Source organism: Ovis canadensis, chromosome 20, assembly GCF_042477335.2.
Source record: "Ovis canadensis isolate MfBH-ARS-UI-01 breed Bighorn chromosome 20, ARS-UI_OviCan_v2, whole genome shotgun sequence".
Lineage (NCBI taxonomy): Eukaryota > Metazoa > Chordata > Mammalia > Artiodactyla > Bovidae > Ovis > Ovis canadensis.
The window spans coordinates 27256537-27280820 of NC_091264.1; the positions used below are offsets into that span (position 1 = coordinate 27256537).

Below are 24284 nucleotides of genomic sequence, written 5' to 3' on the forward strand. Positions count from 1 at the left end.
GTATGGCCCAGGAAGGGTTGTCTGGCCTCCTTGCAGGATGACCAACATCTGATTTTAGTCCCCAGTGCCCCAGTGGGGGCCACTGGAGTTCCTGCCCCAGTGTTCCATGAGAAATTTCCCAATCACTTTAATAAACTCACCATTTAAGGCTTAAGCCATCTTCATCTGGTTTCTGTAACTTGGAAACAAAAGGGCCTAAGATAAGCTCCTAGCAGAGTGCACGAGGCAGAAACGAGACGTTCTGATGATGAGGATGACAATGACAACGTGGTGGCTACGGGACCAGAGACATGACGAGGTGAAGAACCGGGATGGTGAGGAGGCTCACTCTGGACAGCAACCTTTTCATTGAAACATGAAAGCAGAGCCTCTGTTGAAGCCAAGAGTGGGAGGACTGCAGTGTGGGAGAAAAGGCAGAACGGACTTCAGAATAGGTTCCATGAGGCCTGCCGTGCTGCAGGGAGTGGCCTCGCAAAGACGGACCAGTCAGTGTGGTTTATAACTCTCTCTAGCAGTGGCACTGAGAGGGCAGGAGGGGAGAAAGCAGGGGTGTCAGTGACAAGGAAGAGATAGTGCAGGATCAGGGCAGTGAAGTGCAGTGCGAGTGTTTGCCACTTGAGGCCGCTGAGGAGTTACCTGGAGTCAGAGGGGGCTGACCACCTGCCAGAATAGAGGGAGGCGGAGGAGAGCTCATGAAGGGCTTCCCTGGTGGCTCAGACAGTGAAGAATCGCCTGCAGTGCAAGAGACCCGGGTTCGATCATGAAGCAGGAGAGATGTGACGGACACAAGGGTAAAGGAGAGAGGTGTGGTGGAGTTCTGGTCACAAGAGACAATTTCATTCAGTGCTTTCTGTCACTCTTCTGAATGAGGAGCAGAAAGACAAACATCATGTTTGAGGCTCTGTTATAAGCTCTGCTACTGAGAGGCAGGAGAGGGCCTGTCACAGCTGCCAGAAGGAATGAGTACAGCTTCAGAGGAACAACTTTACTGGTGAGAAACTGGGATTTTCCCCCAAGATGAGAGGGCTCCTATTGCCAGCTGTCAGAAAGTTCAATTGTGTAGATTCTTCCTCAGGTGAGGAGCAAGGTCAAGCTGAGAAGAGCTGCCAGCTGGCTGCAGGGCCAACATGAGATTACCAGCGGAAGCCTGGAGCCAAGAGCCAGCGCCCTACCAAAGCACGTGGAGCAGACCAGGTAGCTGTCCTGCAGATTCAGACACGGAAACTCCCAGGGAGGAACCACCACAGGTCCACGCCTCTATGTGGGCCACAACCTTGCAGGGCCAAGAGGGCATGAGAAGAAAATGCAGACTGCTCGCCAGATGGAAGGGGAACTTGGGAAATACCCTAGTCAGAGGGCATCAGAGTGTGCACATACTGTCTGACATTGTTTAATCTTTCATACGTCTTAAGAGGGTGAGTTCTCTAAGAGAGGAAGAAATCATGACACTGGCTCATAATCTTATCTTGCAGTTGGTGTGGGAAAAGGTAAGCATAAGCCCTTGGCTGTCTGGTATGGCAGCTTCTGTGTTTAGTCACTGAAGCTCCGGGGTGAGGAAAGGTGAGGAGACACATATATACTTGGGCTCCACCGTGTAAGTTAGTTCACTGAGAAAGGGGGAAATAAAAGGAGGGGCCTTCCTCTCATTAAATGCTATATCCTCTTCAGTATAACCCAGGGAAGTGATCTGAAATGCAGAATACACCTGCAGGATACAGCTAGACGGAAAGCTGGATGGGCCACAACTTTGAGACAATGCAAAGCTACCAATTGTTAACAGCTAATTTAGACCATCATTTCACTCCTTGGAGGGATTACATTTTTAATTTCAAGTTTTAGGTGATGACATAAAAGATAACAGCAAACTACCAGACAGTATGGCTGCAGCTGCAACATTTAATAAATACTGAGTGTGGAACGAATGGTGAACAGCTAATCATAATCTCACCTCACATTCACACAGATCTCAACGGCTTCAAAATGTTTTTGCATATATTATCACATTTTGGAAAAAAAACAATTTATAATCAGCACATTTCCTGCTTTCAATGCAAATCTATTTTTCTAACTTACTTGGTTAATTTTTTTTAACATGGGCTAAATACTACCCAAGCAATCTTTTACAGATTATTCAATCACTTGGCAAACCCTTTATTAATAAGTAAGTTTTAGCCAAGGCTTAGATTTCATCCTACACAGTCCAATTTGATGCAAATTCTTTCACTGTATGCTTTCGACGTGGATATATGAGAAAATTTTTTCCAGGCCAAACAGCCCTAGAGAAGAAAAGCTGTTTTCTTCTATTTTCTAAGGTGACTCTATTCAATATAGCCCCCTTTCTTAAGCAAGATGCTGGCATCAAAATACTGGGAACCATTTCAAATGGTTTTGTTATATTTTAAAAGGTGAAGTCTCATTATGTTGCAGACCTTTTCAAGCAGTGACATGCTAAGCAGATACGCGGCCTTTACAGATCTTTCCCTATGTTTAAATTTGGCATCATCAATTCCCCTCTCTGCAGCAAGGCCAGCTGTCTTGATCTCAGCAGCATCCTCATCATGACGTATAGACACAGTCAGTGAGACTGGCCCAATCTGGCTCACCAGCAGGATCCAAAAAGGATGTGGGAGAGGTAGAAATGGAGAGGTCCTGTCCTGACCACAGGGCTTAGCTCCCTAGGGATCAAGCCCAGCTCCACTTCAGCTCCATTTGCCATGAGGGGCTGCTGGGATTTCAAAAGACAAGAATCAGTTTCTTCCCTTAACAGCTAAAGGCAGTATGCACTTGTGTGAGCTTTTCTTTCCCTACCCGCACTTCTATGAAATTACTAGGAGGGTGAGAAGGGACAGGTATCTTAAATTAGAGCTCCAAGCTCACTAACCTACCAGCTGAGTTGTAGGGGATTTTCCTTCTTGGATCTTTACTTACATTTCTGACTCCAGTGGAATCAAGTGGCCCCAGTGTGGTGGGAAAGGAAAGTCACTGAGTTCCAGGTGCCCTACGTACCACCACCCAATCCCCGTCCCACACTCCCTTCGGCTTTCAGGACAAAGTCCAGTCAGGAGGAACTGCCCTAACCGTGCTTCTAGAACCAGGACCACGCATGGTACATGGTTCCCAGCACAGTGCCTTACACATCGTCAGCTCCACTGAGTTAAACTGGAGGAGGACACGGGGACAGGACAGGGCGATGGAAAGGAGACGGAACTACAGATAAATCTCTTTTCTCACAGGATGAGTTACCAGCACATCTTTCAAGGATCTGTAGCCTGAGTTACATTTCAATCCGCACATATGCCAGCCAGCCCTCCACCCCCCACACAACTTTGGAGAGTCTTGGTTGAGAGGTCATTTATGAAATGCATCAACTTTGACTATGATTTCATCTTTTGAGCTCTCTCTCCTGCCCCTCCTATGACCACATGTTAATATGTGCCCACATGCGCACAGCCTATGAAGCACCAAGAGGCAGAGCCAAAGAGATATTTAATAAGCTCCACAGCTCCTTTTCAGTCCCTTGGGTCAGGTGATCATAGGAATTCCTATCTGTGGCGAACTCACAGTTTAGCTACAGGCAGATCTTTGTATTCTCTCAACCTGGTGATCAAGGGAGAGAAAGGAAGGGCAAAGCAAGGTGGGAAGGCTCAACTCTGAATGTTACAGGCGAGAGAATATTCCAGCAGGGGTGAACTACAAGGCGGAACTCTTCCCATCCAGTCATGTAATCTCTACATTTGTTCTCCCCAAAGCTCTTCTCTGGGCACTCTGAACACTGCCAGCACTGTCTTCCCATGCTGGCTCTCTTTCTTATCAGCCCGACCTTTCACCCAAATCAGATCTGGGTTTCAATCTTTGCCCCAGCTTTGAGTTCTCTTCTCTTTCCCACAGGGCACAATCTACAAAGTCCTGAGCTCTTGCTGAAAATGATTTTAAAACACTTGTGTGTCCAATCCTTCTGCAGAAGCAGCACAGGCCCTGGCTCACTCCACCTTCACATCCTCTCTCTGCTAAGTGGCTGCTTTCCTTCTGTCGCTTCCCCCAATTTCCTACTTATTCTCATATTTACTCCTACACAATGGAGTGCTTGCCTGTGCTCTCCCTCATATTTTCTCTATCTAAATTTCCTCCATTTAGGTCTCATCTCTAATGAACTTCCATCACAAAATTCTTCTGTAAAGGCTTTCACATGGAAAAGACCTTCTAAAACAGAAAAATAAAACTATAGTAAGTTACAACTACTATAAAATTTAAACACTTAGAGTAAGCAGATTATTCTATTTGAAGTTTGAGGTATCTCACAAATCATAATCCTCTTTGGGGTACATGACATACCATTAAAATAAAGACAACATTAATGAGAATAATGACATCTTCTTCACAAATATGTAAGAGTGAGAATCCTAACAATGATAAGTACTTACAAACAAAAGATAATCAATTAGTTTAATAAGTAACTGTGTGATAAATCTTTTGAAGAATGGTGAAAAGCAAGAAGAAAGGTGAGATTTTATGTAATCTTTCATAATGGCTAGAGGGGAAAAATGGATAATTATGTTTTTCAGTGGAATTCTTTTGATCACTGGCCACTCAGTACAGTTTTCTTGATCCAGGTCTTCAAAGCTGAGATCATAAGTTTTAATTCAAACGCTTTCAACTGAACGTTAATAACTCTAACTTTTCTAACTGCTAAACAGCCATAATTATATTAAACTAGTGTGGGTGTTGGGACAAAAGGCTAAATGGGCAGTTGTCATTTTCTTTTCTGGAATCACTTCTGCTGTTTCCCCAGAGTGGGGGGCCCCCAGATGAAGGCTCCAATGGGGAGGGATGTGAGGGTGCAGCTTCTGTCTCATAAACACTCACCGGAACTGCAGTGTGGCTTCCCCTCCCTCCCACGTTTATTTGGTTGAAGGATCGTCAGACAAGAGAAAAACACTCCCTCTTTGGAATGTATTCTGCACGAGCTGCCTTTTTAGAAATAACCCTCTCAGGTGCTGACATGAATATTCACCAGAGTATGCTGGGTACAGGGGCCAGCCTCCATGCCATGTACGCTAATCCTTCAAAACGTATTCTAGGCAAGCTACCAGGGTAAACTCCTGCACAGAAATCGGTGATGGATATTGGATGGCTGAAAGGAGAAAATCTGAGTGAAGGAGGCAGAGATGAATAAATCACTCACATCTGTCTAAGGCCCTCTGCAGCCAGACTTGTCACTTGGACTCAAGCACAGCATGAGGCTTCATTAGAATACTATGTGAATTAAACTGTTTCTTTTGTTCTTCTGGCTTATCCTTCCTCATTAAGAAAAAAAAAACATGTACCTCCCCTGTGCCCCAAAGCCCTATCTATTGGACCCCTTGTTCCTTTCTGTTTGGCTGATAGGGTACACCAGGCACCCTGAGAACGCAGGTCTGGTACCACACAAGCACCAATGCAGCCATATGGGCGTGTGAATATACCCCTGCAGACACACACAACACCCCACTCTGCCTCACTGCCCTGACACATTCAGAAAGATACAGGCAGAAAAGATTAAGAACCTCACAAACCAGGGAAGGAAGGAATTGTGCCCACAGTGGTGAGATCCCAGGCTTCTCAGGACCCTCCTCAGGACTCTGGGACTGAATCCCCAGGAGTCAACACTGCGGTTCATGCTGAGGGCAGAGGGGACCTGGCTGAGGCAGCCTGTCAGAGTCACACAGGAAACTGTTACAACTAACACTCTTCAGACAGTGTTTATGTGTCAGGGGCTGGGAGACATCCCTGGGGGTAACTTCGAAGGAGCTAGGGCTGGAACCATTCTAGCTGTAAGCACAGTTCAAACTCGAATAGTTTAGGGCATCCAGGAGGCTGGGGGATCCTGTCAGGTCAAAGAGAGAAGGAATATGAGTAAGGAGGAAGGAAATGGTAGCTTCTACGACACTCTGGATATCAAGTTGTCCCTCAGCCTATTTGGACCACAAAGGGCTCCACTAGCTCTCCTTCATCCTCTGATGCACACAAGGATGATCCAAGGCACAATGTAGCAGTGGCATAGCAGACGGGCCCAGAGGCCAAACTGTGGCTATCTTGAAACCTTATCTTCTCACATGTATAATCTGTTAAACGAGGTGTGCGGGTAAGGGAAGAGAGGGAGACAGAGTCTAATTTGGATGATCTGTGGTTCCTAAAGTAACACAATGATAAATCCTTCAGTACTTCTTATAAAGTATCCATAAAAAAAAGGTGTATATAAAATGTAAACCAATATTTTTAAAAATATGCTTTAGTAGTAAAACCCCTTTTACAAACATCTAAGAAGAACCTCAATATTCATAACAGGTAAAAGCAGAACCACTCTACCAAGGTCAGTGGTGGGGCTTCATCTGCCAGACTTCCTCCTGCGGTCGCCAAGGCTCAGCCCCCTTAAAACACAGTAGGAAAAATCACTGGGTCATGCATGGTGTATACTGTGACCCCAAACTAAATGCTGATATTAATGCTCATATCCTTAAATAACAGCCTTATATTCAGTTCAGTTCAGTTGCTCAGTCGTGTCCGACTCTTTGCGACCCCATGAAATCGCAGCACGCTAGGCCTCCCTGTCCATCACCAACTCCCAGACTTCACTCAGACTCAAGTCCATTGAGTCAGTGATGCCATCCAGCCATCTCATCCTCTATCGTCCCCCTCTCCTCCTGCCCCCAACCTCTCCCAGCATCAGAGTCTTTTCCAATGAGTCAACTTTTCGCATCAGGTGGCCAAAGTACTGGAGTTTCAGCTTTAGCATCATTCCTTCCAAAGTAATCCCAGGGTTGATCTCCTTCAGAATGGACTGGTTGGATCTCCTTGCAGTCCAAGGGACTCTCAAGAGTCTTCTCCGACACCACAGTTCAAAAGCATCAATTCTTCGGCGCTCAGCTTTCTTCACAGTCCAACTCTCACATCCATACATGACTACTGGGAAAACCATAGCCTTGACTAGACGGACCTTAGTCAGCAAAGTAATGAATCTGCTTTTGAATATGCTATCTAGGTTGGTCATAACTTTTCTTCCAAGGAGTAATAACTATTATCATTCACACTTTTTGAAACCATGAAGGGCAAATGGCTTCCCTAATTCTTCACTTCTACCTGTATGGACTAGAGCTGTTAGTGAGAAATGGAGCCGAATAGATAAGAGCACTGGTAAACAATGCCTGTGGCGGCCTCTTTTTGCAAATAAAGTTTTATTGGAACACAGCGTGCCCTCTCACCAAAGTGGAGCAGCTGGGACAGAGACTATAGTATACAAAGCCTAAAATTACTATCTGGTGCTTTATGAAAACAAGTTTGCTAGTGCTAGGAAGAGAAAACTAAAGCTCTTCATATGGAGCAATAAAGAGCTATGGCACCAAAGCAAGAAATAAAGGTATAGCTTAAGGCTGAGGTTAGTCCAGAAACATCTAAAATCCCTTTCTTCTGTTCAAACTTTTCAGTAGATTTTCATGTAGCAAATTCTACACAGAGCTGTTAGATTCTGCTAGTCCTAATCCCACCACTATTACTGTGACAACTGTACAGAGAATTCTTAGCTTGTTTTTCACCCCAAATTTCTGGTATTTCTGCTAAGAGTAAAGGAAGGAAAGAAGGAAAGGAAGGGTAAAGGAAGGAAGGAGGGAGAGAGGCAGGGAAGGAGGGAGATTCCATTTAAAAATGAAAACCATTTCCAAATCTCTCTGTTCCCTGAACTGATGAAGGGCCTAGGTGCTACATTCTCAAACTAAAGATAAGTGCAAGCGAAACACACACTTGACCAAGACCCTCCAGATCTCTATGAAACAGCATGGAGGCAGCAGAGTAGGGTGAAGAAGTTATAGAGACATTTAAAGTCAATAGTTCAATTCAGTTCAGGTGCTCAGTTGTGTCCAACTCTGCGACCCGCGGACTGCAGCACACCAGGCCTCCCTGTCCATCATCAACTCTGAGAGCTTACTCAAACTCATGTCCACTGAGTTGGTGATGCCATCCAACCATCTCATCTTCTGTTGTCCCCTTCTCCATCCACCTTCAATCTTTCCCAGCATCAGGGTCTTTTCTAGAGGTCAGTTCTTCACATCAGGTGGCCAAAGTATTGGGAGTTTCAGCTTCAGCATCAGCCCTCCCAATGAACACCCAGGACTGATTTCCTTTAGGATGGACTGGTTGGATCTCCTTGCAGTCCAGGGGACCCTCAAAAGTCTTCTCCAACACCACAATTTAAAAGCATCAATTCTTTGGCACTCAATTTCTTTATAGCCCAACTCTCACATCAATACACGACTGCTGGAAAAACCGTATCTTTGACTAGATGGATCTTTGTTGGCAAAGTAATGTCTCTGTTTTTTAATATGCTGTCTAGGTTGGTCAGAGCTTTTCTTCCAAGGAGCAAGTGTCTTTTAATTTCATGGCTGCAGTCACCATCTGCAGTAATTTTGGAGCCCCCCAAAATAAAGGCTCTCATTGTTTCCATTGTTTCCCCATCTATTTGCCATGAAGTGATGGGACAGGATGCCATGATCTTAGTTTTCTGAATGTTGAGTTTTAAGCCAACACTTTTACTCTTCTCTTTCACTTTCATCAAGAGGTTCTTTAGTTCTTCACTTTCTGCCATGAGGGCGGTGTCAATCTGCATATCTGAGGTTATTGATATTTCTCTGGCATTTCACATGATGTACTCTGCATATAAGTTAAATAAGCAGGGTGACAATATACAGCCTTGACATACTCCTTTCCTGATGTGGAACCAGTTTGTTGTCCCATGTCCAGTCTAACTGTTGCTTCTTGACCTGCATACAGATTTCTCAGGAGGCAGGTCAGGTGGTCTGGTATTCCCATCTCTTTAAGAATTTTCCACAGTTTGTTGTGATCCACACAGTCAAAGGCTTTGATGTAGTCAATAAAGCAGAAGTAGATGTTTTTCTGGAACTCTCATACTTTCTCGATGATCCAGTGGATGTTGGCAATTTGATCTCTGGTTCCTCTGCCTTTTCTAAATCTAGCTTGAACATCTGGAAGTTCATGGTTCATGTACTGTTGAAGCCTGGCTTGGAGGATTTTGAGCATTAAAGTCAATAGGTAACACACAAAAGTTATATGGTCAACAATAAGGCAGTTAATGTGGCAGCAGTAAAACACTATTATCTCAGGAAGATGACACCACACACTAAACCACACCAATTAGACAGACAGGGCTGTTTATCAGTCACCAGGAGAAAAAGAATCTGTAAGGTTCTATCCCCTTGCTATCTCTCCAGTGCTGTCTCCTGGGATTATAAAAAGCATCTTACAAGATAGCTGACCAGGGCAGTCTATGACCACAGAACAATAAAAACCTTATAGTGCTTAGTGTTTTAACACAGCTACTCATTTGGAACCTTTAATGAAAATAATTTAAAATCAGTTCACTTCAGTCATTCAGTTGTGTCTGACTGTTTGCGACTCCGTGGACTGCAGCACACCAGGCTTCCCTGTTCACCACCAACTCCCAGAGCTTACTCAGACATGTCCACTGAGTCAGTGATGCCATCCAACCATCTCATCCACTGTCGTCCCCTTCTCCTCCTGCCTTCAGTCTTTCCCAGCAGCAGGGTCTTTTCCAATGAGTCAGTTCTTCCCATCAGGTGGCCAAAGTATTGGAGCTTCAGCTTCAGCATCAGTCCTTCCAATGAATATTCAGGATTGATTTCCTTTAGGATAGACTGGTTGGATCTCCTTGTAGTCCAAGGGACTCTCTAATTTTAAAGGGATGGGCTCTATTTCAATGTTCTTCCCCAAAAGTTCCAAATAATATCTATAAATTCTTTATATTTCTCTGAGACTAAAATACACAGCTAAAATCCCACTACAGCAAACACAATCATGACAAAGCAATTTTACCTTTCTACCAAGAATGCTATTATCAACAAGATATTATTCACTGGGTTACTGTTAATTCTCAAACGATTCTTTATAGATAATGCTTTATCTATTTCTAACAGGACTATTATGAACTTCATAATAAGTATACTATTTGGTCATAGATGCTTTATTATTCAGCTTCCCAGGTGGCTCAGATGGTAAAGAAGCTGCCTGAAATGCAGATCAAACCTGAGTTTGATCCTTGGGTCAGGACCCTGGAGAAGGGAATGGCTACCCACTCCAAGATTCTGGCTTAGGAGAATTCCACGGACAGAAGAGCCTGGTGGGCTATAGTCCATAGGGTGGAAAAGAGCTGGAACACAACTTTAATCCTCAGAGATGAAATGATTACAGAAGTTAGATATTGAGAAAACAGTTGACAAGGGCTTGCATGAGACATCAGGGGACAATTAAATGATATGTGCCTAAGGGACTCAGGAACAAGGTCTATTATCTTAGGTCACAACTACCCTCTCCCACAAGGTTCCTGAGGTAAGCACCCACCAAGGAAAGTCTCAGCAAGTGGGAAGCAAAGGGACACTTTATTGCTAGTAGAATTTTGGCCCCAAACTCTAATGCAAGAGATGTAAGACATGGCATGGCATACTCAAGTTGGTTATGCCTAAATAGCTTCACCCAAAGCAAGTTAGGAGGTCTGTTCTGTCCCTTCTTCCACTCACAAAACTTGCTTCTTACCACTTCCAAATGGAGGACGGATCAACTTAATACACCTTCCAGTACCACGGAGGCAGAGTGGGTACAGCACAGATCATGGTCCCCTGCTGCCTAGCCCTGAACTACCCCTGGGCTGAGGTAGTAACCTTACCCTGTCCACTCTAAAAGATAAAAAAGGAAATAAGAAAGTCCAAGGAGAAGACAGATTGTGTCTGCTTGTTGTGAAGATAGAGGAGAGGAGAGAGAGATGGGGAAGAGGTAGGAACAGAGAGGAGAGACAGATTAGCAGAATTAGCCCTGGCCATGCCACTCAGGACCCAGGGGAAGACAAGAGACACAAGCAGTGCTTCCGCTGAACTGTGGCCCCTCTCACTCCTGCAAACACACACATCTGATCAGTGTCTCCCCTGGAAAGGGACTACAGGCTCTGACTAAGACCGCCACTTGGGGGAGGAGTAAAACAGGGATGGGGAAGGCACAAGAAACCATGGTAGGGAAAGAAGAGGGTATTTTAATTTTTTCTCCCAAGACAGAACTGTAGTATTGCTACAACCACTCTCTACTTACTGTACTTCTCATTTCAAAAGTTCCAAAAACCAGAAATACTCACTGTAATCTTACAAACACCACATTCCAAGAACTTAGAAGACGACTAGATGTGATAAGACAGTTATTGTCCAATATTCCCTTGGAAAGTCAGAGGTCTTTTAATGTATCTTTTCACTCTAGGGCTGATGGGCCTAACTTTTTAAACTCCAGATGTTAAAAACTGAAAATGTTATCTCTAGCAGGACTTTCGTCATAATTAACCTACCATTACAAAATAACATGGATAATGCAGTGAAGTTCTGGTATTAGAATTTTATATGTACAGAAAAAAAGTCAAGTCTCTCTAACCTGAGGTATAGGTAAACAGGTATTTTGGTTAATCAAATATGTCTGGTTAACAGATTCCATATGGACTGCCAACTTTTAAAAAAATTCAGAAATGTTTAAAATACACTTAGCTAGAATAAAACCACACCAAATAAAATGTATTTTCCTTTTGAGGGCACTTAGGACCTTGCCTGCTTCCCAAATTTTATTAGGTACATCCACTTTCACTGTGCTGGTAAAACATGAAGACCAATTGCAGTAAATTAAATGCTGGTAATAGTTTGTAACAGAAATTTAGTTTTTTCCAAGAGGTAAATTTCATGAATAAGAAATCAAATGTACATAAGCAGTAATGCTTCTCATTTTGGATGAGAATTACCCAGTAAGCAGATATAGGCTTTTTATTTACAGAACATTTCTGAAACTGAGAATAATATAAAGTGAAATTATCATATTTACTGTTTTAGATACATCCAGAAGCTGTGGGCATTTTAGAACGTAAATAGGAAAAAAAAACACTTAATTATACACTTTAAATGGGCAAATTATACATTATATGAATATCTCAATAAAGCTGTTTTTTAAAAAATAACCAAGCATATGAAATATGGAGATTTATAAAAATCCCAAAGCAGATGTGAAAAGTCAAGCAGGAGGTAGGGGTCTGCAGCAGAGTTATTGACTGGATGAGCCAACTCCTTGCTATGACCCTCAACTTCTTTGCCAGCTGTGCTAGGGCTGATGGCATGACAGTTCTAGCTAATAACTAAGTGGAAGTTGGCTAGGTGGGGCTTCAAATAAAGCTTTGGCTTTTCCTAATAAAAAGAGACAGACGTGACTGTCAGGGTTCTCCACACTTTAAAGTTTGTGTTTCCCTTTGTTCTTCTCCTTCCTGCCTAAATGCAGACGTGGTAGTTAAAGTTGTATCAGCTGTCTTGTTTCTCTGAGGCGAAAATTCAATGGGAAAAGACCAAGATAATCAAAAAGCTCACTGAACTGCAGAACCAATACTAGCAGCCACCCACCCATATACTTTTTATGTTGAGAACCAAACAGATCCACAAAAGCAAAACAAAACCAAATAATTTTTTAAAAGCAAACATTTAAAAAAAGTCTTTCTTGGGAATTCGCTGGTGGTCCAGTGGTTAGCATGCCACATTTCCACTGCTAAGGGCCCAGGTTCAATCCTTGGTCAGGGAACTAAGATCCCACAAGCAGCATGGTGCAGCCATAAATAAACAGTCTTTCTTAATCAGTTTCTTTGTTATTTGAAGCCAAATGCAAGCTTCTTTGGAGCACACAAGGGCTAGGAATAAAAATAAATGTTGTCAAGTCTGAGCCACAATATTTAATGAAAAAATTTCTATAATTTACCTCAGGAAATGAGGGTGGGCTGAACCAGAAGATACAATGCCTTCTCTCAATTTCTTTTTAAGGCCATAAGAGGCTCTGTAGGATTGTGAAAAAAAATTGTAATTGTCATGTTCACAGTGGAGAAAAGAAAAGGATCTCAAGTTATGCTGCAGTCTCTCCACATTTTAAATTGAGACACTGAAGCAGCTAAACCTCCAGAGCTACTGAAAGACACAACAACTAAAAGGACCATTAAATCGTATGGAAAATCGAAACAGTCTTGACTGGTATTTGGTTACAGTAAAAGGATAATGCGGCAAGGCTGGTAATGTCATAATCATTGAGGGACATAGTTTCAGACATCATAAGGTAAAAGGAAGAAAGAGGATCCTTACCACTTGCTCTTAAGGGCACAAGAAAGAAAATCCAGGCAGAAGAAAAAGCACACTCTGCATTTATCTATGTAACCAATAGCCCTTATACTGAATCTGATACATTGTTGAAAGAGGTAGTTCAGTTCAGTTGCTCAGTCCTGTCTGACTCTTGGCGACCCCATGAAACGTAACACAGCAAGAAAAAAAAGATTTCTTAGCCCCACCTAAGGCCCTGAGTGTCCAGGCAAGTTGCTGAAAGTAGTCCTTTAAGGGCACCAACCAGTCTGTCATCATAATCACTCTTTTTAAGAGAAGGATGCACAATGGATGTGGATGGATGGAGAAGATGGGGAGGTGGAACAGTTGTTCTTGATCTCTGTGCTTCTGCTTGTTCCTAACCAGAGATAAAAGGATGTTATGGTCCAGTGCCTCTGTGGTTACCAGGTTACAAAGCGTAAAGTTGAGAGGGGGGTGGCGGGGAGAGACAGACAGACACCAGGTGCTACCGAGATCACCCAAAGCATCTTCACAAGGTGACAAATTTGTGCTCCTGGAGGTGGCTGGGAAATCTGATTTGAGAGTACCTGAGGACTGAAGGTTTTAAAAGATAGATTACTGTGTTATATTAATTCAAGGAGTAATTTCTTAAATGAAGGTGATCCTTCATCAGATTTCAAAACAGCTTCATTTACTTAATACTCAAAAGACAGATTTGAGCAGTTTGATGTATTAAATTTGTAGAAATTCTGGTCAGTTTGCTGAAAGCCCTGTACTTCTGCTAGCCTTCATGAGAACAGCCCCATTTCTGTGACCCCGCATGCCTAACCCTGTGGGAAGCAGCCTTTAAAAGATCACCAGACTCAAACCACAGAAGGAGTAGGTTGATGCTTTCCCTTCATTTGATCTTCCAAGGTGAATGGTTCCAGTTATTAGAATGATTGTTTAAAGCACTACTGGTAAAGTATTTGTTTTAGAGGGGTCTCAAATAACAGTTCTGGATAATTACTAAACATATATTTGCGCATAAAATACTGGGTCCAATGGGGTTGATATCCTCTGTAAAAATGTCTTCTTGATGGGTTAATCTTTGAAAACTGAAAGGATTTTTCTTTTCATGTATTCAGCTATAGTTTATGATGACTAGCTGTCAAGTTCTCTAATCGCACAAGGGGGATAAATGGTTGACATGTGAGATAAATCAAACATAAACAAACACACATACACACACTTTTTCGGGGGGGAGGATTTAACCTTTCCTGTTTTTCCAAAGAATATCTGAATTCTAGTCCCCTTCCTGTATTTTTAACAAGCAACTGAGTTGCCATAGTAATATTTTCTGGTCTTGAAATACCTCTAGGATGAATCTAGCTGAGACATATTTACTGTTCCCCCAAACTCTGTTATCGTTTCTAGGCTCCAGGATTTCTGGTCCCCTTAGTGTTCACATGGTTCAGACTCTAGCATCTACTGGGAACCACAGATAAAATTTTTTATTCAACAATTGTTCTGGGAATCAGAGTTCTGAGGTCTGAGGGTGATATTTGAAGACTTTAGTGCAATGCAGATAGGCTGTGAGAGAAACAACGCTTGGTAAATAAATCATGGATCAGCAAGACAAGGAAGAATTCTTTGGTTCAGGGCTGTGACAGACGACATTCAGCATGACTGATATGAAGCAAATTTTGTAAAATATCTTTTCCATTTTGACTAGAATTATAGGCAATCTTAATCCAAGCCAGAAGAGTCATATTTTTAGATGTTTGTTGTATTCTTTAGACTATAAAAAGGAAATTTTTAGCTCTCTAGGTCACAAAGAAGGTTTTCCTAATGTAAATAAAAGTATGCTTGCCTGTGCAGCACTCAGACAGAATGAAATGGAAGCAGTGTGAAACGCGAGGCAGCCGTCTGTACCTGTGCTCATGTCGGCGCCTAACACCAGAGCTTCATCACAGTCATCTGCGGGAGATGCCAGATCTTTAGCAGTTCCCTCACATATGCTTAGAACAGACACACTGAGCAAATATGATGTTCAGTTTAGTTGATAGATAGGACTCCCTTTAGCTGCACTAACATACTATGTTGTCAGCTCAGTCAATGAGTGTTTATTGAGTACTCACAGCATGGAGTACTGTACCAGGCACTTGGAAATTGCTGCAAAGACCCAAGTTCATCTCAACACTACAATCACTATCTTCAACTTGAGATTATCTGTGGGACTACGAGAACTTGAGGGCAGCACACATGTAGAAAATATTCATGTAACTATAAAGCATCACTTGAGTCACTGGTTCAATTTCTCTCCCTACCCTTATTGCACTAGGCGTTCATTTGGAGCTACTGAAAGGGGCAAAAATGGTATGGTTTGTGGTTCTTCTTTTTTTCTGTGCCTGTCCTGTGGGAGGGAAGTGGATGAGCAATAGTTTGGTGGGGTGGTCAGCAGCGGTAAGAAGGAAAAAATTGCAGTAAGAAATTGGATTTCTAATTTATAGCCTGAATAGATAACCCGGAATGACTGCAGTCACACAACAGTGAAAGGCCAGTTGAACTGAGCATGGACTTAAAAGCTCAAAAGGAAGGAAAAATATGCTGGGATGAATAAGGAGCACAGTGGCATATCTAGGCGTTTTTTTTCAAGGATCAACTTGCTATTGTTTTGTTTTATCCATGCTTAATAACTGCAAGGCATGAACTAATTTGTGGTTCAGAAGTTCTGTGGCAGACTTTTTAAGTGGCAGAATTGGTTTTTTTTTTTTCCCTATTGCAAAGTAAAAGACTCATCCCCACAAACTAAAGAGATTATGACTATCCACCAAGAACATACTTTGGGCTGGATTCATTTTGTTCTAACATACTATATTCATATAACATTTTCCAACTGAGGAACTAAAAATATTTTTGTGTCATTAACTCCTTAATCCTCATAATACCCAGGAAGGCTGTAGGTTTATTTAGCTTCATCTATCTGTGCTGTTTCAATCTTTCAACAGCCTACTTACTCACAATTAGGTTAGTTAAAGCATTATGGGTATTTTACTTACAGTATTGCTCATATCAATTACAAAACCATCATTTTCAAGCTAATGTAAGAATTGTTAATTTAATTAGCTATCTTATAATTAGGGTTTCAAACAAAGTGCTGTCATTTATTAGCTGAAAAAGACTGGGTGACAGGCATGCTTAATGTGCAGCATATGTGATTTCTCATACTAACCTCAAAACACTTAAAAGGACATCATGATTAGCAAGCAGAAAGACAGTAAGTTTTAACCTTAGGCAACAGAGGGACTATAAGACATCAGGTAGATTTGGTTAGTTACTATGACTCTACCTTAGTCTTTTTATGCGGTCAGGCCTCTGAAGATTTCCTGTTATTTAAATCTTAATGTTTTTAAAATGGCATGAAAATGATATAATTACTACTCAGTTACCCACTTTTAAGGCACATTCCAGGCAATTTCTCTCATTTCCTCTCAAAATGAATAACTTTTATTGTGCCTGTAAACCTAGCAACAACAAAGACAAACACCTTTATTTCCAAGTTAAACTGCCTGCTCTGGCTCTTGGGGATGAGAAATAAATGCCAAGGATGGGGAGAAAGTTTCACATAAACTCAAGGCGTCCTAGCCTCCTGTTTCTTTCCTGGGAGCTGGTTGGACAAAGGCCGGTCAGGAATAAAGAAGGTAGCTTCTAAAGGCATGAGGGCTCCCCAGCTCTGCCCTCCCCTGCTCAGTGAAGAAACCTCTCCTCTAACAGTGCTAACAAACACTGGGATGGGTTTATGGCGGCAGGTGGAATGGTTCTAGGAGCTGGTGACTGAACATATTAACAGGAACAGTGACAAGACATCTCAGGGCTGCCACCCTGAACACCCCCTTCCGCCCTCGCCTGCGGCTCTCCCTCCGTCACTCTGCTCCAGCCACCCTGGCCTCTCTGCCGCTCCTGAACCTGCCTCGCCTGTTCTGCGCTCACATGTGTGCAGCAGGGCCCTGGCTTTCTGCCTGTGAGGCTCATCCCCCAGTCCCCAAGCGGTTTGCCTTCCCAGCCTTCTGGTTCTGCAAGGTGAGGCCTCCCCGACCACCCAATCTAAAACTGCACTATCTCCACATCCAAGTCCTCCCTCCTGATGGTTCCATCTCTGAAATATCTGACACGTTACAAATAGTGCTGTTTACTGGTTATCCACCACTGCCTGCCTCCCCCCAACAAGACCGTCAGTTCTGCGAGAGCACTGATGTTTGTTTTCTGTATTCAGTGCTGTATCCCCAGGGCTTAAACAGTGCCTGGCACAGAGTACAAGGCTCAATAAATGTTTGTTGAGTGAATGAAAGAAAATGGAGGCAGGAGACAATCAGAGATCATGTTTCCAGGTCTGCCTTTTCAGGACCCACAAGGGTACTTACTGTAGCAGATGCACTAGCAGGATTAGGGTCTCACAGATGGTGGTTAGCCTTGGTCATTGTCTGCCAAGAAAGAAGCTCTGCTTGTCTACCCAGCTACAGTGGAAACCCTCAGGAAAGGAAGAAACAGCATATATGGATGAAAACACACGAGCAAGAGAAATCTTATCCGTGCGGTAACTCTGTCCTTTCTTAGGTATTAAGAATGCAATGATCAAGATAATCCTATGTTTGAGACCTTTGCCTCTGTGTTCACTATCGCCAAAGAAACCTGAAATTTTACAGTTAGTGTACCATGTGATTGGACCCCCAGAGGAAGAGGTTCCAGGACTGCCAGACTCCTCCCTCTTGGCTGGAGAAAATGCTGGGAGAGCATTTGGAATGCTCTCCCTTTAGGTGTGATTCAGAATCACTGGGCTTCTGTGGACACAGTGACTAGGAGAGCAACTGAGTCATCACCGACAGCAGAAGCCAGAGGTCAAAGGTCACTAACTGATCAACCTGTCATTTGTCAATAAGCAGCTATCTGGACACATCAGATGCTGCTAACCATGGCCTGCCAAGATATCCACCGTTGCCCACAGGCATTGGCAGTGGAGAAATCCTTTTCCCTTTCCTCTTCTTGATCATGTCACAGAAGAGGTAAATGCAGTTCCTGACAACATAATGTTAGTTTCCTAGAGACGTGTCTCTTTGAGAGTTCAGCCAGTTACTTGGGGCTTCAATTGCATGGATTTTCTCTCTGCAAAAGCAATAGCCGGGCTTAAGGACGATGGAGGCTTCACACAGTGCTGACATACACAATTATGCCTTTGGTTGTACTCATGTTCACCAACTCCCTCTGAGTCAGGAAAAGAAAAATTGTTTGGGAGAACCATTTTCATTTCACTTTTAAAGAAAACCATATCTCTGCCCCGCTTGACCTGTCCTTTCTCGCAGCGCACAAACCGCTCCGGCTCTACGATGCTCAGCCGGGAACCGTCTGGGGCCGGCCCTAGGCTGCGTGCACTTCCCCGGTCCAAGCCGCTCAGGTTCGGCCCTCAGGCAGCCCTCAGAGGCACAAATGCGGCTGGGACTGCGCTTTGTGCCCTTCCCAGGTCCGAGTAGCTCAGGAGTGGAGAAAAGGGAACCCTCCTACACTGTTGGTGGGAATGCAAACTAGTACAGCCACTATGGAGAACAGTGTGGAGATTCCTTAAAAAATTGCAAATAGAACTCCCTTATGACCCAGCAATCCCACTGCTGGGCATACACACCGAGGAAACCAGAATTGAAAGAGACACATGTACCCCAATGTTCATCGCAGCACTGTTTATAATAGCCAGGACATGGAAACAACCTAGATGTCCATCAGCAGATGAATGGATAAGAAAGCTGTGGTACATATACACAATGGAGTATTACTCAGCTGTTAAAAAGAATTCATTTGAATCAGTTCTGATGAGATGGATGAAACTGGAGCCGATTATACAGAGTGAAGTAAGCCAGAAAGAAAAACACCAATACAGTATACTAACACATATATATGGAATTTAGGAAGATGGCAATGACGACCCTGTATGCAAGACAGGGAAAGAGACACAGATGTGTATAATGGACTTTTGGACTCAGAGGGAGAGGGAGAGGGTGGGATGATTTGGGAGAATGGTATTCTAACATGTATACTATCATGTGAATTGAATCGCCAGTCTATGTCTGACACAGGATGCAGCATGCTTGGGGCTGGTGCATGGGGATGACCCAGAAAGATGTTATGGGGAGGGAGGTGGGAGGGGGGTTCATGTTTGGGAATGCATGTAAGAATTAAAGATTTTAAAATTTAAAAAATAAAAAACTAAAAAAAACAAAAAAAAACAAACAAAAAAAAAACACAAAAGCAAAAAAAAAAAAAAAAAAAAAGAAAACCAAATGGCACTGTTCTCTCATGTCTCTCTTAAGCTCCGGTGACACCTTTTTCTGGAGTTAGATTCAACATCTGTGATTCTTTGAGCAGAGCTAGAAGCCAAGGTAGCCTTGCCACACAAAAAGCCTGTTTGTCTCTCTCTGAGTTGTCACCTTGGCAACAACCTCATGAAGTCCCTGCTGGATCTAAAATCCTAGATCTCCCACTATATCTGCTATAATCCTCCTTTTTTATTGACAGATTACCTCATCTGCACGCTCAGTTTGTCAAGGAACACTTATTCTGAGGTGCCACAGGCTTTATATATCAGATGAGACTGGGAGGAGGTAGTAAGTAAACAATCATAATACGAACATGACAAATGCCCTGGGAGGAATTACACACAGAATACACTGACTAGGGATGTCTGAAGCAGCCCAGGAGATGACAGAAGCTTAGGGACGCATTCCCAAAGGAGTGAGGTCTTAAAGGGGTCATAGAGCCAGGTAAGAAGAAGTGATGAGAAGACAGTGAGATACACACGCAATGAGAACAGAATGTTCAAAGAATTGGAGGAAAAGAGAGGGTGACATGCAAAACTTCAAGTAGCTGGACAGGCTGAGATATTATGTGTGGGGGTGGGAGGAGAGGCAGGAGACAGGCTTCTGTCTGTGCAGAAGGGAGCCACAAGTTCTTAATGCCTTTGTCTGAACTTTCTCCTGAAGGCAAATAATAGCCATGAATCCTCTCAGGAAGGGGCAGGACCACATGAGACTTGTGTTAATGGTGTGGGAGGTGGTTGCAGGTAGGGAAGGGAGAGCTAGACAGAGAAGAGAACTTACAAAGGTGCAGCTACGGTGATGGTAGTTGGGGTGGGGAAGACAGCATGGATCTGTGAGATATACAGGAGCTGGTATCGACAGCTGACTGTTCTGTGGGGGAGGTGAGGGAAAGGAAGGAATCCAGAAGATTCCCATGTTTTTGGCTCAGTGGATGGATGGTTGGGTGGGATATACCAGATGAGATGAGAAAATCACAGTATGAGGCAACCTGAACAGGGAAGGAGAAGAATGGGACTCCATTTCTGACATTTGCTTTCAGATGCACATGGACCAGTGTTAGGTGGCAGGGAGATGTGTGGTACCAGGTAAGCAGACAGAATACAGGGAACATTAAAAGAGAATGGGCAGAGCTGCTAAGCAGCCAGTTTGCTTCTACCTTTGTTGGTAAGAAGACGGATCTTCAAATTAGAAATGGCAGAACAAACATAATAAAGAGAAAATTGAAGTCCCAAATAGTGAAATGAAAGAGAGAGAGTATCCAGTCACTTTAGATGATTTCAAGTCTCCTGGTCAGATGAGTTACACAACAAGCCTGCTGAAAGAAATTGCAGATGTAATCTCAGAGACACGATTGGTAATCTTCAAGAAATTGTGGAGACTATAAAACAAGAGAAGGACAACTGCTTTCCAGATTTTTAAAGTACAGAGGAAAAGACTGTAATGGGAAATATGCAGATAAGTTTCACACCATTTATGACAAGGATTCCAGAATGACTTATTAAATAAGTGGCTCATGATTACTTTAGTTAATGCATGAAGCTGAGAAAAAGGAAGGAGGGGGTGTTGTTTGCTGAGAAGTTTATTTGTACTTCTATTTTGTCCAGACTGAATGTGGCTTGTCTCCCTCCCCTTCTGAAGCACAATGTGAGCTCTTGGGCCTGCAGGACAAATTCACAGCTTTTCTATCTGTGATTTGTTGCCCAGAGTACTCAGCCTGTACATGACCCTTTATGAAAAGAGGCTTACAATTTAAATGAAGAAATTAACAGAATGAATTCTCCAAGAAATTTAGCATCAATTGTCAGTGTACCTCAGGAATCGACAAGCAGACTAACTTCTGTATTTATTAGCTTGAACATCAATAAACCTTTGCCTATTAGAATCCTACTACCTTATTTTTTGTGCTATTTCTTTCTTCACAAATGCTAACTTTAAAGTGAGAATAGGAAACAGTAAGATAACTAGGAACGTTTCCCTGAAAGATGGGCACAATAAGGGACAGAAACACTGAAGTAGGTCAAGAAGTAGACACTGAGGAGGTCAAGAAGAGACGGAAAGAATACATGGAAGAACTGTACGAAAAAGATCTTAATGGAACAGATTACTACGATGGTGTGGTCAGTCACTCAGAGCCAGACATTCTGGAGCGTGAAGTCAACTGGGCCTTAGGAAGCACTGCTGTTAATAAAGCTAGTGGATATGATGGAATTCCAGCAGAACTATTCAAAACCCTAAAGGATGATGCCATCAACGTGCTGCATTCACTATGTCAGCAAATCTGGAAGACCCAGCAGTGGCCGCAGGACTGGAAAAGGTCAGTCCTCATCCCGATTCCCAAGAAGGGTAGTATTACAGAATGTGCTAACCACTGGACAGCTGCACTCATTTCCCATGTTAGTAAGGTCATGCTTAAAATCTTGCATGCCAGGCTTCAGTGTTATGCAAATCAAGAACTTCTAGATGTCCAAGCTGGGTTTAGAAAAGAAATAGGAACCAGAGATCAAATTGCCAACATTTGCTGGATCACAGAGAAAACAAGGGGATTCCAGAAAAACATCTTCCTCTGTTTCACTGACTAGGCTAAAGCCTCTGACTGTGTGGAACATAAGAAACTGTGGAACGCTCTTAAAGAGATGGGAATACCAGAACATCTTACCTGTCTCCTGAGAAACCTGTATGTGGTCAAGAAGCAACAGTTGGAACCCTGTATGGAACAACTGATTGGTTCAGGTTGAAAAAGAAGTACAACAGGGGTGTCTGCTGTCACCCCATTTGTTTAACCTATAAGCTGAGTACATCATGAGATATGCCAGGCTGAATGAGTTACAAGCTGGAATCAAGATGGGCAGGAGAAATATCAAACACCTCAGATATACAGATGATACCACTCTAATGGCAGGAAGCAAACAGGAACTAAAGAGCCTCTTGATGAGGGTAAAGTTAGAGAGTGAAAGAGCTTACTTAAAACTAAATATTAAAAAAGGGGGCATTTGGCCCCATTACTTCATGCTAAACAGAAGGGGAAAAGGTGGAAGTAGTGACAGATTTCCTCTTCTTGGACTCTGCAGCCATGAAATCAGAAGGCAACTGCTTCATGGCAAAAAAGCTATGACAAACGTAGACAGTGTTGAAAAGCAGAAACATTACTCTGATGACAAAGATCTGTACAGTCAAGGCTATGGTCTTCCCAGTGGCCACGTACGGTTGTGTGAGCTGGACAGTCAAGAAGGCAGAGTGCTGAAGAATTAATGCCTTTGAACTGTGGTATTGGAGAAGACTCCTGAAAGTCCCCTGGACAGCAAGGAGATCAAACCAGTCTATCTTAAGGGAAATCAACCCTGAATACTCATTGGAAGGACTGATGGTAAAGCTGAAGCTCCAGTATTTAGGTTATCTGATGTGAATGACTGAATCATTGGAAAAGTCCCTGATGCTGGGAAAGACTGAGGACAGAAGGTGAAGAAGGAGTCAGAGGGTGAGATGGCTGGATGGCAACACTGATGCAATGAGCACGAGCTTGGGCAAGCTTTGAGAGATGTGAGGGATAGGGAGGCCCGGCGTGCAGCAGTCCGTGAGGCCACGAAGAGTCAGACACGACTGGGTGACTGAGCAACAACAACATCTTATTTTTTGTGCTATTTCTTTCATTATAAGATTTTAACTTTAAAATAAAATGAGAACAGGAAACCATAAGGCAGCTGTGGTGGAGAACAATGTGGGGGAAGGCAGTCATGTTTCACCAACATCTCCACCTCTGGAAGGTTAAGATACAGGGTAAAATATTCTTGTGTTTTATATATATATTAATAAGTATATTAATATTGTGTGTGTATACACAAACACACAGACACACACAACAATCTTTCAGAGACCTCTTAGAACTTAAAAAAAAAAGGGAAGCCTATTCAAGATCCAGATGGCTCTTGAACTAAAGTATATCCTCTGGAGGATGTCACCAGTCTTATATTTTAAAAATCACATGGTCGTACAAATCAAGCAATATTGGATTCAAGTTCCCTTCTCAAGGCAAACCAAAACGAAATGAAAACAACAACCAAAAGTCCAGACATGAAGATTATTAAAAAGGTCTTTTAGTACCAGGTTTCATGCTCAGATATGTTTGGTTCATACATAAAGTCATTTACTAGAGTTGAAAATGAGTTTTGATTCCATATAGCCTGTTTGGACATTATCCTGTAAGTCCCTAACCAGAACAAACTGAGACATGAGTCAAAGGTAAGCCATATCCAGGGAGAGACCTAGTCCTTTCCCTCCACAAACTGCATCTAGACCCTCCACAAACCTAATTTTGCGGCATCTCACCATCAGAAAATCCAAACAAGCACCTTGTATAACTTTGTCCCTCCCTTTCCACCCCCTCCTCTCAACATTTAGAGGCAAGAACAGAGGAGGATCTTCACTGAAGTTACTGGGATCACCAATGTACCAAAACACAATTTGCACATGTGTCTTCCATTTAAAAAGTAATAAATGAAAGGGAATCTTCTTACCGTATTGACCCGATCATGTAGGGCTGTGCCAGCTGAACCACAATTGCACCACTTCCTAGCTGATGACACGTATAACCAGAATCCCAGTCGTAGTTCTTAGTGTCCCCATTCAGCAAGGCATTTCGGCTCCGACTGACTCCTTCAATCACACTGGCACAATCAGCGATTGTTGCAACATTCTCCATGGGAACTGTGAATCCAACACAAGACTCAGCATCAAGAAGCCAAATATACCCCAACAGTTTTCTACAAAC

At 42.9% G+C, this 24284-nt stretch overlaps 1 protein-coding gene across 4 annotated transcripts in view; it reads right to left on the reverse strand.

The window, feature by feature from the left end:
* BTBD9 (BTB domain containing 9) overlaps nt 1–24284 on the reverse strand; it is a 418007-nt gene that overhangs the window by 86272 nt on the left and 307451 nt on the right. For all 4 annotated transcript variants that reach the window (XM_069564255.1, XM_069564257.1, XM_069564254.1 and 1 more), the window contains exon 8: nt 24031–24220. In XM_069564255.1, the coding sequence (XP_069420356.1) occupies nt 24031–24220 (190 nt within the window). The remainder of the gene's footprint in view (nt 1–24030; nt 24221–24284) is intronic.